The 16,456-nt window shown below is 41.2% G+C and overlaps 1 protein-coding gene across 5 annotated transcripts in view; it reads right to left on the reverse strand.

The window, feature by feature from the left end:
- The window catches only part of macf1a (microtubule actin crosslinking factor 1a), an 837,043-nt gene that overhangs the window by 54,856 nt on the left and 765,731 nt on the right, over nucleotides 1-16,456 (reverse strand). For all 5 annotated transcript variants that reach the window (XM_038800586.1, XM_038800577.1, XM_038800561.1 and 2 more), the window contains 11 exons: nucleotides 15,570-15,689; nucleotides 11,778-11,947; nucleotides 11,176-11,335; nucleotides 10,783-10,977; nucleotides 9,492-9,620; nucleotides 9,095-9,238; nucleotides 5,959-6,147; nucleotides 3,552-3,648; nucleotides 2,901-3,070; nucleotides 1,964-2,126; nucleotides 1,430-1,584 (listed from right to left, as the gene is read on the reverse strand). In XM_038800586.1, coding sequence (XP_038656514.1) covers nucleotides 1,430-1,584; nucleotides 1,964-2,126; nucleotides 2,901-3,070; nucleotides 3,552-3,648; nucleotides 5,959-6,147; nucleotides 9,095-9,238; nucleotides 9,492-9,620; nucleotides 10,783-10,977; nucleotides 11,176-11,335; nucleotides 11,778-11,947; nucleotides 15,570-15,689 — 1,692 coding nt within the window. The remainder of the gene's footprint in view (nucleotides 1-1,429; nucleotides 1,585-1,963; nucleotides 2,127-2,900; nucleotides 3,071-3,551; nucleotides 3,649-5,958; nucleotides 6,148-9,094; nucleotides 9,239-9,491; nucleotides 9,621-10,782; nucleotides 10,978-11,175; nucleotides 11,336-11,777; nucleotides 11,948-15,569; nucleotides 15,690-16,456) is intronic.

Below are 16,456 nucleotides of genomic sequence, written 5' to 3' on the forward strand. Positions count from 1 at the left end.
ATGTCCCTGGAGTGATACATGGGGATCAGACGGGATTTGTGAAGGGCAGGCAGTTGAATGCAAATGTGTGGAGGCTTCTGAATGTGATTATGATGCCCTCGGAAGGGGCGGGATGCAGAGGTGGCGGCGGCTATGGACGCGGAGAAGGCCTTTGACCGGGTGGAGTGGGAGTACCTGTGGGAGGTGCTGGGTAGGTTTGGGTTTGGGGAGCGGTTCATAGAGTGGGTTAATTTGTTATACCAGGCCCCGGTGGCAAGTGTATCGACGAACCGGTTGAGGTCAGATGATGGAGGGAGAGGGGGCAGCATGGAAAAGGCTAGAGGCGGCGTTTTGTGTAGGTACTAGCCTGGGGGCATTGGTGACGGCACCGTTGCCGCTTCTGCCGACGAGGTATACCACGAGCCCGGTGGTGACAGCGACGCTGAAGATTTGGGGGCAATGGAGGCGGCACAGGGGGGAGATGGGAGCCTCAGTTTGGTCCCCGATACGGAATAACTATAGGTTTGCCCCGGGGGAAGGATAGATGGTGGGTTCCGAAGCTGGCACCGGGCGGGAATTAGAAGGCTGGGGGATCTAATCATTGACGGGCTTAAAGGCACTGGAGGAGAAATTCGGGTTACCCCCGGGAAATGCCTTCAGCTACATGCAGGTTTGGGCGTTTGTCAGGAAGCAGGTAAGAGAATTTCCATTGCTGCCTGTCCAAAGGATACAGGACACGGTGATTTCGGGTGTGTGGGTCGGATCAATTACATGGCGGGGTTTCTTAGGTTGGAGAAGATAGAGTTTGCCTTGCGAGGGTCCTTGCAGGCCTTCCCCAGGCGGTGGCAACCATTCCTTCACTTTCTCGCGGAACGTTAGGTGGAGGTCAACAGCAGCAGCATCCCGGGGGGGGGGGGGGGGAGCGATGATTTATTTTCCTTTTTGAAAGGGGCGCATGCCCTATTTTGTTTTGAGTTGGGTGTTAATTTGTTAAACTGTTTAGCGTTTAGAGGGTTAAGTTGTTCTGTTTGGTTGGCATGTTGCCCGTTTCTCTTTGTATTATTTTCCATTTTGGAGTGTTCTGTAAAACGTTTTGAAAAACTTTGAATAAATACATTTTTAAAAAAAGCAAGTAACCAAGATATAAGTTACTATGGTCTAAGAGAACTTGGCTGATTTTATTTGGGGCCCAGGAAGGAGGGAGAAGGTTGATGAAGTACGTTATGTTATACCACGACAAGGTGGCATAGGTTTCATGGGTCAATTGATAGCTTTCTGTCCTATTCATGTGTGCATAAACAATGCTGTTCCTAATTCACCATGCAATGCAGAAGAACTTCTGTCGCATTTTATCACTTTCCAGTTTTAAATATTTTGATACTATTGTTCTTAACCCAAATACAGGACTTGTGCATTGCCTATGCTGAAGTAAAGGCAGTGAACCACATACCTCATCCTCAATTTTGTCAGCATCAGTAACAGGCCGGTAGGCATCTTTATTTGGATGAAGTGCAGCCACAAATTCGTAGTAGTCAATATAACCATCTCCATCCCGGTCGAAGATGTCAGCAACAGCAGTCATTTCCAATTTACTGGTGGGAAACTCTGAAATCAGAGACAATGGAACATAAAGTTAGAAATTTTATGATATTTACCAACTTTCCAGATTTTCTTGCCCTGCCACCCTGTCTTCACGCAGAGTCCTGGCCACTAAAAACAGACTTCAAATTGCCAACGACCAATTCCGAGTGAAGCTGCATTCTACAACTTTAAACGAAAGCATGCAGCAGTACCAATCCATTCAATCAAGTTCTTGATATAGATGATCATATTTTTGAAAAAATTATCCCTTTTTAAAGTTAGCTCATCTCTTCACTGTAAACCAATTATAGCACTTGGCTCAATGAAGGAAACAAGGCTATATTTTACTCTGGAAGAACATTTCAAAATTAATGAACAAACTTCATAAAACCATTCCAATTACTTGAGGACAGGATTCCATCAATGAACTCCTGTCTTGTGATCTTTCCATCTTGATCTTTATCAATGCGCCGGAAAAAGTCCATTACGCGGGACTTCTTGTGGTTCATCCATCGCATGTATTTCTTCCGCCAAACATCAAAGTCAAAGTTGGCAAATTCTTTCAACTGAAATTGAAAGAAAGGTGTCATTGGAAATTAAAAAACAAGAACCCCACTTTGGGACAAAATTAGACTGTGCAGATTGCACAGTGCTCAGACTTAAAAAAATAAAATAAAAGTTTGATCAAAGATATTTAAATATAACTATATGGGATCTTGACTTTTTAAAATAGAGGTAGAGTACAAAAGCAAGGAAGTTATTTTAAATTCATATAAATAACAAACTAGGCCTCAGTTAGAATATAGTATCCAATTCTGGATGCCATATTTCAAGAAATATGTCCTGGAGAAGTGATGATACAAGGAAGTTCAGTTAAAGGGAAGGGTTAGAAAAGTTGGGATTGTTTCTGCGAAAGCACAAGAGGTTAAAAGGAGGCTTAATTGAGGTGGTCAAAATTATCAGAGGCTTGATAGAGGAATTAAGTAGAAAATGTTAAGTAGAAAATGTAATCAGAGATCACAGATTAAATGTAATTGGCAAAAGAACCAAAGGGATGATGAAGGGAATTATTTTTAAACAGCTAGACATTGTGATCTGGAACACATGGCCTAAAAAGGTTATGGAAGCAGACTCAACAGTAACTTACAAAAGGGAGCTGGATATACATTTGAAAAGGAAAAGGATTCTGGGCTATTGGACAAATGTGAGTTGGGCTAACTGGATAGCTCTTTCAAAGAGTTGGCACAGGCAGAAGGGGCTAAATTGCCTCTTTCTGTGCTGTAAGATTCTATGATTCATAGGTTATATATTCTAATATAATGTGCTTTTATAGCCCTTACTTCCTCTAACCGATCCAGACAGTCATGCAGCTTGCGCTGTCTCTCCAGTGCCAGTAACCAGACTTGCTGCCACCTGCCAGAAAGCAAATTTATCCGGGGGTTCTTTGCTTCAGTCTGTGACAGGATAGCAGTGGGTACAGGTGGATTAGTCATCTGGTTTAGAGGTTTTCCTAGAACACACAAAGAAAATGATCACCAAATGTTGATTTCCACAGTGTTTAAGTCATATTGTTCATCGGATCCAAAGGGTTTTAATGCCTCTAATAAAAGGTGTCACTTCAAACTTACTGTTTTTAATAAAAAAGTTTCAATTTAGTTAATGCTCAAAAAAAAAACAGCTTTATTAAGAGCAGCCATAGTACACTTAAAAAAAAATCAAAATTAAACCAACATGCTGTATGCTATAATCAACATGCTATAATCAATAATTAATAAAGTAAATATGGCAAAGCTATTCAAAGATCACTTGTTCATTCTTGACCATACTTTTTAGGTAAGAGATCATTCAGCACTCAGAAGTTATTCATCAAACATTACACCTATTCATTTTGTAAATTGTGACCAAATCCATAATTATAGTTTTTTGGGGGATCTTTTCCTGTATGTTTGATCTGTACGCTATTACCCTTTTATTGAATGAAAGAGGCTTACTTCCTCGCATGTGGGATGGTTCAACTGCTTTCCGTTTGTATGTTTTTGTTACTTTATCCACATCTGGTTGCTTCCGTGTCATTTCTTCCATGAAAGACTGAGAAAAGAAAGATAATTGAACAGGAAAGTGGACAGTTAATAATAGCCAAAACTAACGTGATGATTTTATTTAGCTTGAGCTGTATATTTAATGAAAATATTAACAGTGGGTGTTTCCATTCAATAAATGGGAAAATGTATAATTTACCATTCCAAAATATCATTGAAAAATCAGTACCTGATTATCAGCATGTGGTTGATTATTCTGGTACTGGACAAGGTTCAGAGTTTAAACCCCATCATGGTTCTTCATGAAACTGAATTCAATAAAGGTGATAATTTATAGGCTGGTACCAGATTGTGACCATAAAAGCTGCCAGTTTGCCATTAAAGCGAATATGTTTCCCTATTATCTTCCATGAAAAAGGATGTGCACCCCCTACAGAGTCTGGCCTGTACTTGACACCAGTTCCACACTATGTGATTAACCCCTTAAGAGCTACTTGGGGTGGACAATACATGTTGCTTTGTCAGCGTCAGCAAGATCACAGGAGCAAACCTTTTAAAAAGGTAATCTTGGGACTTCAGTAGACTACATTAACTAGTACTTTTCAGGCAATATATTAGTCCAGCTGGTTCCAGTCAATTTGCTGCTGTAATGATGGCGAAAAGGTCAGCATTCACCATCATTACTGCGTTGAAACTGGCAGTAATTGTGGGCGTTCGGATATCCGGAATAATGCGGAAATTCAGAAGTCGCCGTCAATGAATTTATGGTCCATCAAAGGTTGTGCTGCAAAGTTCCCACAAACTGCCATCTCGCTTGGCATCATGATTCAACAAGAGCTTTGACTTTAGCTCAGTCTGTTAAAAACTTAGAAAAGTTATACCTTGTTGAATGAGATGTTATGGATTTTTAACGGCATACTAACTTCAAAGTTACTGTTAAAGATCTTTGTTGGCTCTGTCAACCCAATTTCATACTTACAGAGTGAAATTTCTCCACAAATGATGAAAAAAATCCACGGGCGGGATTCTTCACTGGCTGACGTCGAAATCGGGAAAAGCAATTGGGCGGAGGATAGGTTCCGACACCAGAATCGCAGCGGGTGCCGATTTGACAGCAAATCGCAATTCTCCGTCACCTCAACAGCGGCGTCAACGCAGTCAGGAATACACATACAGTAAATACCGTTTGCATATCATTAGCGGGCCTGACCCGGTATTTTCCACAGCCTCTGTGATTCTCCCCCTCCGATGTGATGAGTTCCCGACGGCGGGGTTCACTTGTGCTTTTAAAAATCGTGAAACCGGCACCATGGCTGCTGAGGGAGAGAGGGTACGGAAAGTGTCCAACATTGCCATAGTGTGCTTACAGTTATGCCACTGGCCGAGGGGCCTCTGCCAGGACTGGGCTCTGGAGTCGGGATGGATGAGCAGAGAACTACACTGCTGCAGTCGGAAAGGCAGCCATGCAGATGCGCATGCTGCTGACAGCCCACTGTAAACTTACGGCCAAGGGTCATAAAGGTGTCTTCCTCAGGGCACTCCCAAGGTGCCCTCTGGCCCCAGCCGACCCATCAGCTGTATGGGAGTGCTCCAGCGCAACCATTGCCATCTTGTTGGCTGGGATGAGTGTATGGGGATCGTAGTGGATATGCGGTTGCAGTTTGTCAGCCACCCGAGTGTCAATCAGCGAATCCCGCACCATTTTTCATTGGAATTGATTGTGTTCCATGTGGCGCCAGTGCCAGCTACTCCACAGTCGCTGAATTCGTCCAGGTTCAACGACGGTTTTGCTGTCGTGAAAGTCCACGAACCCTGCCTCGGCGTCAACACTTAGTCACAGGAACGGAGAATCCAGCCACACATATATTTATAATGTTTTTTTTCTTCTATTTACAAAGCCATTATCTTTATTTTAGATTCTACCTTAATACAGTCAGACATTTATTTTGCTATCGGAAAAATGTAATTAAAAATGCAGGGTTTTAAGTGCTTTTAATTTTTTGGTTTGCTTTTGTGAAAAATTCAATTTGATTGGCTGCCTATCTGCTGACTAACATCATTGCTGCTGTATGCCAAGACGTCCCCTTTACTTGGCACTGGGGAAATTTCCACCACAGAGATCTCTAGATCTGCATGAGGTTGGTGGTGAGCAGCCTTGCATTGCTGCTGACCACAAAATCCAGGCCATAAAGTACAACATCCAATTAATTGTGAATCATAGAAAACACAAAGTACACATTTTAAAAAATTGATTGCTGAGCTAGAAATGCACCAGTCAATAAAACTGTTTTACAACAGGGTAAGGAACAATTTTGTCAATATATTTGTTGCTTGCCCGAGGCATAAGCTTTGGATATACCTGGTGCTCTGTGATGAGTGTTTTGACCTGTTCAATGTCCTTTGGCATAGAGTCCTGATCCCTCTGTACAAGCGTAGTTTCAGCCCACTGTAACCAGGCCAACAACTCATCCAATAATTCAGCGTTGGTGACCAACTCTGACAGTGCGGTTGCCAATCGTTGCTGGTGCTGTTTTGCCCATGTCAATACCTAGAGGTAGAATGAGAAAAAGAAAATGATAAATGCTTCTTTTTTTTGGCTTTGTGATAAACATAAAAATCCATAAGTAGAAAATCTTGATTATGAAGAGTTCTGCTGCTTGCTACAGACCCCTTTTCGAATACTTGACAATATCCTTGCCAAATATTACATCATTAAAAACATATATGGAGCCTGAGAAACTGTAAGAACACACTGTCCTGCATTTAGAATGCTCAAATGAGTGCTGCTATTAAGACTGTCTATGAGGTGAAATTAGCAACTAGAACTTCAAGCTTATTTCCTCTTTATTTAAGGCAATTTTTAAAGACCGGTATACAATGGGGAACCACAGCTGATGATTTCCATGCTTAGGTGGCGAACAGACTATTTGGGAATAGTATCCAGGCTACAAATTACAGTATATCATCTATTCTAAATAACTACAAATGTTCTATTTAGGCCAGGATCACAGGTGATCCTCGATGTGGCACTGTCATCCAATGAGCATCCAGGCCCATCTATATCTGAACCTGTAAAATGCGTACATCGGGTTCCCGCTGTCCAAGACCACAGGTGGACTCCTGCCACCTCTCCAATCCTAGCCCAACCTGACATTGGGATATTTCTAGCTCATCATTTTCAACTGTGCTGGCAAAGCAGTTCAGTTGGATGGCTCGGACTAGATGATCTGATTCTGGCACTGCTCCAGATAAGTACAGTAGACAACAGGCAGCAACATCCCTTCCTTCAATGTGAAGATGATCATATTCTGCTGGCTCTGCAGTCACCCATCACCCTCAGTCCATCTCATTCCTCGACAGGACCAGGAAGCAGAGGAATTAACTGAAACTACAAGCTGAGCAGATCATATCCATTGGGTCCACCCACCATAAATTGTGTCTATAGTTATATTCCTAGTAGTGTCACTGAACCATACATTGGGTGGTATAAAGTGCTGAGATAAAAATGATCACAATTAGGTGTAGCTACTCATTTTAAATATATACTTAAGAGATGTGCAACTTCTAGAAGTGCCAGTGAGAGCCCTTTTGTTTTCGCTCAAAATGCAATCTGCTCTAGTGATGACATCAACTGCTGGTCTGATTTGTAAGTTTGCAGATGACACCAAGGGTTGGCAGAGTGGCAGATAGTATTGACGATTGTCAGAGCTTACAGCAGGACACAGATAGATTGGAGACTTGGGCAGAGAAATGCTAATGGAGTTTAATGCGCACAAATGTGAGGTAATGCATTTTGGTAGGTCTAACAGAGGGGAAATATACAGTAAATCGCAAAACCTTTAGGAATATAGTAAGTCAGAGTGATCTGGGCATACAGGTCCACAGATCTTTGAAGGTGGCAACACAAGTGGACAAGATGGTCTAGAAAGCATATGGAATGCTTGCATTCATTGGACACGGCATAGAATATAAAAACTGGCAAGTAATGCTACAGTTGTAATAATAATAATAATCGCTTATTGTCACAAGTAGGCTTCAATGAAGTTACTGTGAAAAGCCCCTAGTCGCCACATTCCGGTGCCTGTTCGGGGGGGGGGGGGGGCTGGTACAGGAATTGAACCAGCGCTGCTGCCTTGTTCTGCATTACAAGCAATCTGTTTAGCCCACTGTGCTAAACCAGCCCCAGTTTGCAACTTTAGCTTCTTGCCTCACCAGAAAAAGTGTATGAATAAAATGCAGCTGAGATATTAGCTGATTTTTTTAGGGGCCTTGCTGGACAAAACCAGTTGCCTGATCATTTTGACGGTCAGTTTTATGATGAGCAACATTACACACCGTGTGCATCAGCCTCATTACAATATTAAAGTTTAAGAATGCAGGCAAAAGATTTTAATTTGGGGTAAGTCTCCACCCATACAGCACACACATTCCTCATATACACACACACACATTCCTCATACACAAAGCAGACATGACCTGCTAAAATTAATGTTTTAGTAACCACAAATTTATAGTGATGCCCTGTCACTGCTCTACAGCTGCCGCATCACCAGATTTTCCAGTTCCCAGTTTGTGTTCTAAAAGCAGACTATTTATTTGCCAATAGACTATCCAAATTAAGGAAAAGGATTCCCATCTGAAAACTGAGCATGCCCCGCCCCCTCCTTGAACTACCGGTCAGCTCTAATGCCTAGGACTATTATGGTGGCAGGCTATTCATTCCCTACTCTAACCTGTTTTCATGGCAACTATGATTGAATGGAACTGCTGAGCAGAGATAGGCTCTCTTCTTCTATGGAAAACGAAACTGGATATTAAATTTGAGAGAGTCACAATCTTGCACTTTACTTTAATTCATCTTCTGTTTATGCAATTTTGCCTCAGCGCCTTTCCCACTTCACATTAGAATTTCCAATGATCTGCTTTAGACTAGTCCAACATATAGGTGTACGCTGTAAAGAATTCCACCCATAGACATTTTTCTGTCTTCCTCTGTTCGTAACGTTAGAACAAAAAAAACACCAGTCCAGGGATTAAATAGGCAGATGCAAGTATAGAACATTTAAAATTAAGTAATAAAAACTTATTTTATTTAAAATTAAGTATCTTGACCCCACACCCGTGGGCAGCACGGTAGCACAGTGGTTAGCATTGTTGCCTCACAGCGCCAGGGTCCCAGATTCGATTCCCAGCTTGGGTCACTGTCTGTGCGGAGTCTGCACATTCTCCCAGTGTCTGCGTGTGTTTCCTCCTGGTGCTCTGGTTTCCTCCCACAGTCTAAAGACGTGCTGTTAGGTAATTTGGACATTCTGAATTCTCCCTCTGTGTACCCGAACAGGCGCCGGAATGTGGTGACTAGGGGCTTTTCTCAGTAACTTCATTGCAGTGTTAATGTAAGCTTACTTGTGACAATAAAGATGATTATTATTATTTTATGTAATCATATTTTTCACAAATCTAAACTCATCATCTGCCTCATTCCCTCTCCTACTTACTTCTTCGAAGCGGGCTCGGATAATTGTGATCCAGTGTTTTACAGTAGTCACACAGTCTGGGTGGCATACTGCGAGAATAGCCTCTCCCATTCCAGCTGCTTTATTTACATCTACACGCTTTTCCTCCACTTTCTTCATGAATTCCTGAAACATTCAAAAATTAAAAGTTAACAGCACATTATAGCTTTCGTAGAAGGACACTAAACTCAAGAATAAAAAGCTGTGACTGGAATCTGAGCAAGTTAAAAATCTTGACTTCCATCTTTAAAACAAAACTATTAAAATATTCATATTGAACATGAATCTATGGATTAATCTTCAATCCATTTATTCTATAAAGACACTGAACTTTTTAAATACAAAGAATCACACTTCACAATTCAACTGGGCAACTCACCTTGTGTAAATCTATTAAGGACTGCAGAGCCTCCACGTCATCTGGCAGGACTCCTCGGAACCGAAGTGACTGCTCTGCCTCAGAAAGCCACTCCAGGAGAGCATGGACAGCATTGCGGAATTCCTCTGCCTATGGCAGAGTTCGGTAAAGACACACATTAGTTGTTTTCTGACATTTATAGGAGAACATTAGAATTTCACAGTAATTGCATAGATATTTCAAAAAAATTACATTCACATAGATAAAAGAAAATCTAATTTTAATTTGCAATTAAGTTAACCCTTCATATCACCTTGGAATGGCCATGGGAAAAGATGATTGTGGATCACTGGGTCTACACAATTGCTAAACCACATTGATACAGATTTCTTGCCACCCAAATTCCACTTAGAATTTTGATTAACAGTTTGGATTATTCTTTTCTCTTCATAGTGAGAGGCTAGGAACTGCAGATCAGCCGAAGCATTGAGATGCTAATGTATAGAAATCACTAAAAGCTTATGCATAGATACAAAATGCAATCAGAATGGCTGAGAAACTCTTGCTTTTATCTCAAAGGGGACTGGAATATAGATTGGGGGGCAGGGGAGTTGTTCAAAGCCTTGGTCGGAAGCTATCTGAAGTCATACATTCAATTTTGGCACCATACTTCAAGATGACAAATTCACTAGTATCAGAACAGGTCTTAAATTAGGAGGACAGGCTGCATAAACTTGGTTTGTACTCCTTGAGGTTACAAGGCTGAGTCGATCACGTTTATGAGATTCAAATATGTTAGATAGGTGCGGGAGTCCAGAACAAGAGGCACAATCTTCAAATTAAAATGAGGCCATTCAGGAGTGAGCTCAGGAAGCATTTTTTCATTCGAATGGTAACTAAATCCAGAATTTCCCCCCAAATGACAGTGGATGCTGGGTCAATTGAAATTTTCAAGACTGAGTTTGATAAGACTTTTGTTAGCTAAGGTTATCAACAGATTTAACGGCCTACTCCTTCTTCCATGTTCCTACAACAGGTGTTGGTGTAGATGGAAAATTATTGATAATGCTTTGCATCATGCATTATCGGCCAATTTGCTGTGACTTGTTATTGATCGTTTTGTATTAATTACAGCATTATCTCCACTACTGATAACAAACTACATCACTGTAAAATTGGGATAGGCATCAATGCAGTGAGAAATACTTCACCAGTGCAGTTATAAATACAATATAGGCAGTTAATGTGCACCTCCTTTGCTTGGTTCTAAGTTGTACAAAAAATTCTATTAAATACCATAATGTGTTCTCACCTGCTTAAGCGCTTGTTCAAGTCGTGTCTGTTTAGAAACAGAGAGTTTACAGACTGTGTCCCACCGAATGCTCAGTTCCTGCAGCTGAACTTTCACCCAAGTTGTATCATCACGACTGTTTTCAATCAATTCACGAGCTGACCGCTTTAGCACCTGTACGCTACTGGTTCGCTTTCCAAGTTCTTTCTGGAAAACCTACGTGATAAAGGAAATGATTCAGTGTATAATATGAAATAGAGGTTAAGAAGTTTTAAATGAAGTTTTCAGCCCAAACTAAAAGCTGCAAAATTTGATGTAGACATTCAGCCATATAGAACCTTCAGTTGGCTGTTAATATTTCAAATAAACTACATAAGGATGGAATGTAATGTTTTCTTAACAATAATACTTTACCTTGTGAGCATCCATCAAATTCATCACTAGGTCCAGGTCTCCATGAACAGGCTGATCCTCAGCTAACTGTGGTTCGACCTTATAAAGCCAATCAACAAGAGCCTGGAGCGCATCAGTAAACTGTCCTGAAAACAGGAGGGCCTCCTCCAACTTGTGCTGCCTGAACAGGACCAAAACATCAACAATTATTTTGTAAAACTAAACCCGTTTAATATTAAGTTTATAGATGTGAAACTCTGTAGCCAGACTAAATGGATGGAGCTTATCAGCAAATAAACCTCCATTTTTAAAGTGAGTGGAAGTGAAAATAGATTGTGTTTGATGTAATATCATGCAGCTGTCCAGAGTAAGATTGCAGAGGGATATCAATAAATATTTAATATAATTGGAAAAGCTCTCCATATCTACACACACAAGTGTATCCAATTTCAAAGCATATATTAAAACCAGCTAACATGCTGTAAAATCCGTCAGAGCAATTTTGTCTGTTTCAAAGTAACTAATTATGACTAAATGCATAAAAATATAGCAATAATTCTCTTGGTTAGAAAGTTTCATTTGATCTTAGACAACATATTCAAAATATATTTACTCCCGCTCACCTCTCAACAGATTTTCCACAGACAGTGTCCCACCTATCTCGCACTTCCCCCAGCAGATTATCCAATTTCTGACAGTCGTCTGTAAGCGATGCCTTATCTTTCATGGAGCGGCCCATTCGGATTGTGGTGTCATACACTGGCTGTTTCCCACCCAGAGTTTTTTGGAAATCCTAATTTTTAAAAAAGAACAGCAATGTTGGAAATGCACAAGTACAGACTGAATGTCTCTGAGCAACACATCAGATCCCGATTTGGCAGTCACAGGCTTGATCATTAAAGTATCCACATTTTTGAGTTAATGCCTAAAATTTTTTATTTGATTGCCACTGGGGACATTTCCAATCATTTTACTTATAATGCTACATGATTTAGCTCCAAATCTTGTAACCAAATTTGAAAATTATATTTATAGGACCCACATGCTTTGAAACAATATTGATTTGACAGCTGCACATTTTGGGAAACATTTAAACTGTTCAATTGCAACAGCTTTTATCTAGCCACATGTTTTAGAAACAAAAACTGCGTTTTCATTTAGAAATATTCTATAGATCTAGGGTGCGATCTACCAGTCGCGCTGTGCTCGAGTGAGAGCGTGGATGGTAGATCCCAGGAGAGGCCTCCCGCGGGCATCCCTGCAGCCTTTACGATTCGCGAAGCTTCAGAATCTGAACCCCGCCCAAAATGGACTTGAACAAATGCCGCACGCAGGAGGTGGTTTTAAATCTACTTTGGTGAGCTTACCCAGTATACACCGGCCTCCTGCGATCTACCAGTCTCTCAGGGATGCCACAGCCAGGCGCCGTTCAGTACTGGTCCACACAAACATGGACCTGGCGGAAAGGACCCAGAGGGTCAACTAGGCTATCAGAGGCCCCTGAGTTGCCAGGGATAGTGCAGCGTGGCCCCTTGGCCCTCCCCCTGGAATGCAGGCACCTTGGCACAGTCAGGCTGCATATGTGTGTTGGAGATGGCATTGCCTATGGGTGGGGGGTGTGGAAGACCCACAAACTCACTTAGAGATCGGGGCACCCTTTCAAAATGGTGGCCCGATATCGGAGGTCAGCTGATGAAAATAATTCAAGCGAGGGCTAAACCGGTGACAAACTCTCCAGGACCCAAAAAAGTGACTAAGTATCATTAGACAGCGGCAGGAAACTCCCAGAAAAACCAGCCACAAATGACACTTAGAAGCTTTTTCTTGGAATTGAGCCCCTAGTTACAGTTGTGCTTCTAGTTTGATGAATTTAACTCTTCTGCCTGTACTAATCAAAATGGCTCCAAGTCTGGTGCCAACCGTGTACTCATTATCTATCTAGTTTATACAGTGAAGGAAAATGTTTAAATAATAAAACATGAATAAATGTCAATTTTGCAATTGCACAGCCACTTAAGTATGCAAGCGTATGCAGATCACCAAGAAGCAAACTGCAAACATAAGCTCACCTCAGTTAGCAATATCCTGAGTGATGCTACACAGTCAGGTAACGACAGTGAAAACCTTCCACTAACTGATGATGAATGGATAAAGATGAGGCCACTGTATATTCAACTATTCTTTTGTTTATATTGCAAAATTGGATCAAAAATTGGCTCAACAACAGGAAACAAAGAGTAATGGTCGATGGATGTTTTTGTGAATGGAAAATGGTTTCCAGTGGTGTTCCACAGGGCTGTGTTGTGGCCATTGGTGTTTGTTGTATATATTAATGCTTTGCACTTAAATTTCATGCAGAAATATTCTATAGATCTAGGGTGCTATCTACCGGTTGCACTGTGCTCGAATGAGAGCACGATTGGAAAATTTACAGATGGTAAAAAAGTGGTTGTGCAGATGACTGCGACGAGGATAGTCGCCATCTCCAGAATGATATCACTGGTTTGTTGCGTGGCAAATAGAATTCAATCTTGAAAAGTGTGAGGGCAAACAAGGCAAAGGAATGCTCAATAAATGGGAAGATGTTAGAGGGAGTGAGGAAGTCAGAGATCTTGGAGTGCATGCCCATAGGTCCGTGAAGGTGGCAGGACAGCGGTAGAAAAAACATATGGAATGCTTTCCTTAATTGGACGAAGTACTGAATGCAAAATCAGGGGTATAAATACACTGGAACTGTATAAAATGCTGGTTAAGCCACAGCTGGAATTGTGTACACAGTTCCAGTCACCACATTACAAGAAGGACATAATTGCACTGGACGCAGAGGAGATTTAAAAGAATGTTGCCAGGGCTTGAAAATTGCAGCTATGAGGAGAAATTGGATAGACTGGATAATTTTTCTTAGAACAGAGGAGGCCGAGGGATGATCTAATTGGGGTGTACAAAATTATTAAGGGCCTAGGTAGGGTAGATAGAAAAGGCCCGTTTCTCATAGTTGAGGGGTCAATTACCAGGGGCATAGATTTAAGGTAATTGGTAGAAGGATTCGAGGGGACATGAGGAAAAACCTTTCCAACCAGAGGGTGGTGGGCATCTGGAATTCACTGCCTGAATTGTGTATGAGGCGGAAATGCTCAACTCATTTAAAAGGTACCTAGATCTGCAGCAAAAGTGCTGAAAACTGCAAGGGTATGCATCAGGTGGTAGAAAGTGGGATTGAAACAAACACTAGTTTATTTTTTTCCCTCTTTTTTTGGACGGCATAGATACGATAGGCCAAATGGTCTCAGTGTAGTATATTTATTAAGAAGTATCACTTCTTAATACTTTTCCAGGGGCAGCACGGTAGCATGGTGGTTAGCTTAATTGCTTCACAGCTCCAGAGTCCCAGGTTCGATTCCCGGCTGGGTCACTGTCTGTGCGGAGTCTGTGTGCGTGGGTTTCCTCCGGGTGCTCTGGTTTCCTCCCACAGTCCAAAGATGTGCGGGTTAGGTGGATTGGCCATGCTAAATTGCCCGTAGTGTCCTAAAAAGTAAGGTTAAGGGGGGGGGGGGGGGGTTGTTGGGTTACGGGTATAGGTGTAGGGTGGATACGTGGGTTTGGGTAGGGTGATCATTGCTCGGCACAACATCGAGGGCTGAAGGGCCTGTTCTGTGCTGTACTGTTCTATGTTCTATGTATTAATGGTTTTCCATAGCAAAAAATTGCTTTTTAAAAATTTGGATCATTCTGTTTCCATTTGTAAGATTAATCAGAAATTGATATATTTAGCTTGGATCAATTGGCACACATTTTTTCTGGTGAGACTTGTTAAACACCTAGTTCGCTAAGAATTGGATAGAATTTCCACTGTTATAATTGCTGGCAAACTAGGCAAATTGTGAAGAGAGTAAAACATTGCTGCTGCCAGTCCACAGGTTTGATGGCTTTAATCACTTGGTTTTTAGAAAATGTTTCAGTTTTTTTTAAACTGAAAGGATAAATAAAATTTAGATATATATACCAACAGCCATGAAGGCAGGATATTGTTGCATGCAGACTTTTTAAACTGTACACTTTTAAAGACTTGCCATTTCCCACTTTGATTAAGAAACAGTTGTTGCTCAAATGACATGGGATGAAGTCTTCCTTATTGGTTCTGTCCAACTCTCTGAACTGTGCGTGATGGGGTGCCAGACGACAGGAGGCCAAGTAGGTCCACTGTCCAAGCTAAATTAGATAATTTCAAATAGTACTGCACTGAGGGCGTTAAAACTGTCATCAGCATTCCTCAGAGGTTGTTTAAAAGTCATCATCATCAACAGGGGATGGGCAAGGGGAATATTTGAAAGGGGGAAACAAAATCAATGAAAATTGCAGTTTGAGCCCAAAAGAATCAGAAGCAGATTTATGGAATGGAGCATCAGATTTCTTACCTTGTGCTTCGACAGCTGCAATTTGATTTTATCTGGATCATTGGAAATTTCAAGATCAGTGTCCAGATTGTTTTCCGCCTCCTCAAGCCAGTCAATCAATTTTTTCCAGGCTTCATAGAACTGAAGTTATAAAAGCACAATATTTTGAATTAAATTCACTTGGATCAAAATCAAAATATATATTTTAAGTCAAGAAATTGCAGAACCCACTTATTTGCATCATTAAAGTAGTTGGATACAAGCCCTTGGTAGAGATGAGTAAAGTAAAAGGCCTTTAAAGGAAAAACTTGCAGAAAATTAATGAGGGAAAAATATGCGGTAATCCTTGCACTTAAATTATCCTATATTTTGGAACAGCTATTTTTAGTTCCAGGCAGATCTCGAAACTCTTGATTTTCTTTAAAAATTCCAATCAGGGGGCAATTTAGCATGGCCAATTCACCTACCCTGCACATCTTTGGGTTGTGCGGGTTAGACACACGCAGACACGGGGAGAATGTGCAAACTCCTCATGGACGGCATATCTCAAATTGAGTGAAAAGCTGTTCCAAGTGACTTATTACTGTTCATGTATCAGTGCATATCAGTTTTTTTTTTACAAATTACATATTAATATTCCTCAAAGTATTAGTGACAACAAAAATAAATTCAACCAACTGTTTTGAGCAGAGTAACCCAAACTAGAAACCATAATTTTGATTGACTCTGGCACTCTGCGGTACTCCAGTGCAGAATCTTCACCAGTCTTAGTTTAGGGACGGTGAGAAGTTTTATTGCTAAGTACTGTCAAGGTATTTTCAAGGGAATGTATTAAATAGTGTTACTGACGGGCCTGCTGGAGAGCTCTGCTCAAGAAACATGATATGAAGAGAATGCTTACATTTTGT

This window comes from Scyliorhinus canicula, chromosome 1, assembly GCF_902713615.1.
Source record: "Scyliorhinus canicula chromosome 1, sScyCan1.1, whole genome shotgun sequence".
NCBI classification, from domain to species: domain Eukaryota; kingdom Metazoa; phylum Chordata; class Chondrichthyes; order Carcharhiniformes; family Scyliorhinidae; genus Scyliorhinus; species Scyliorhinus canicula.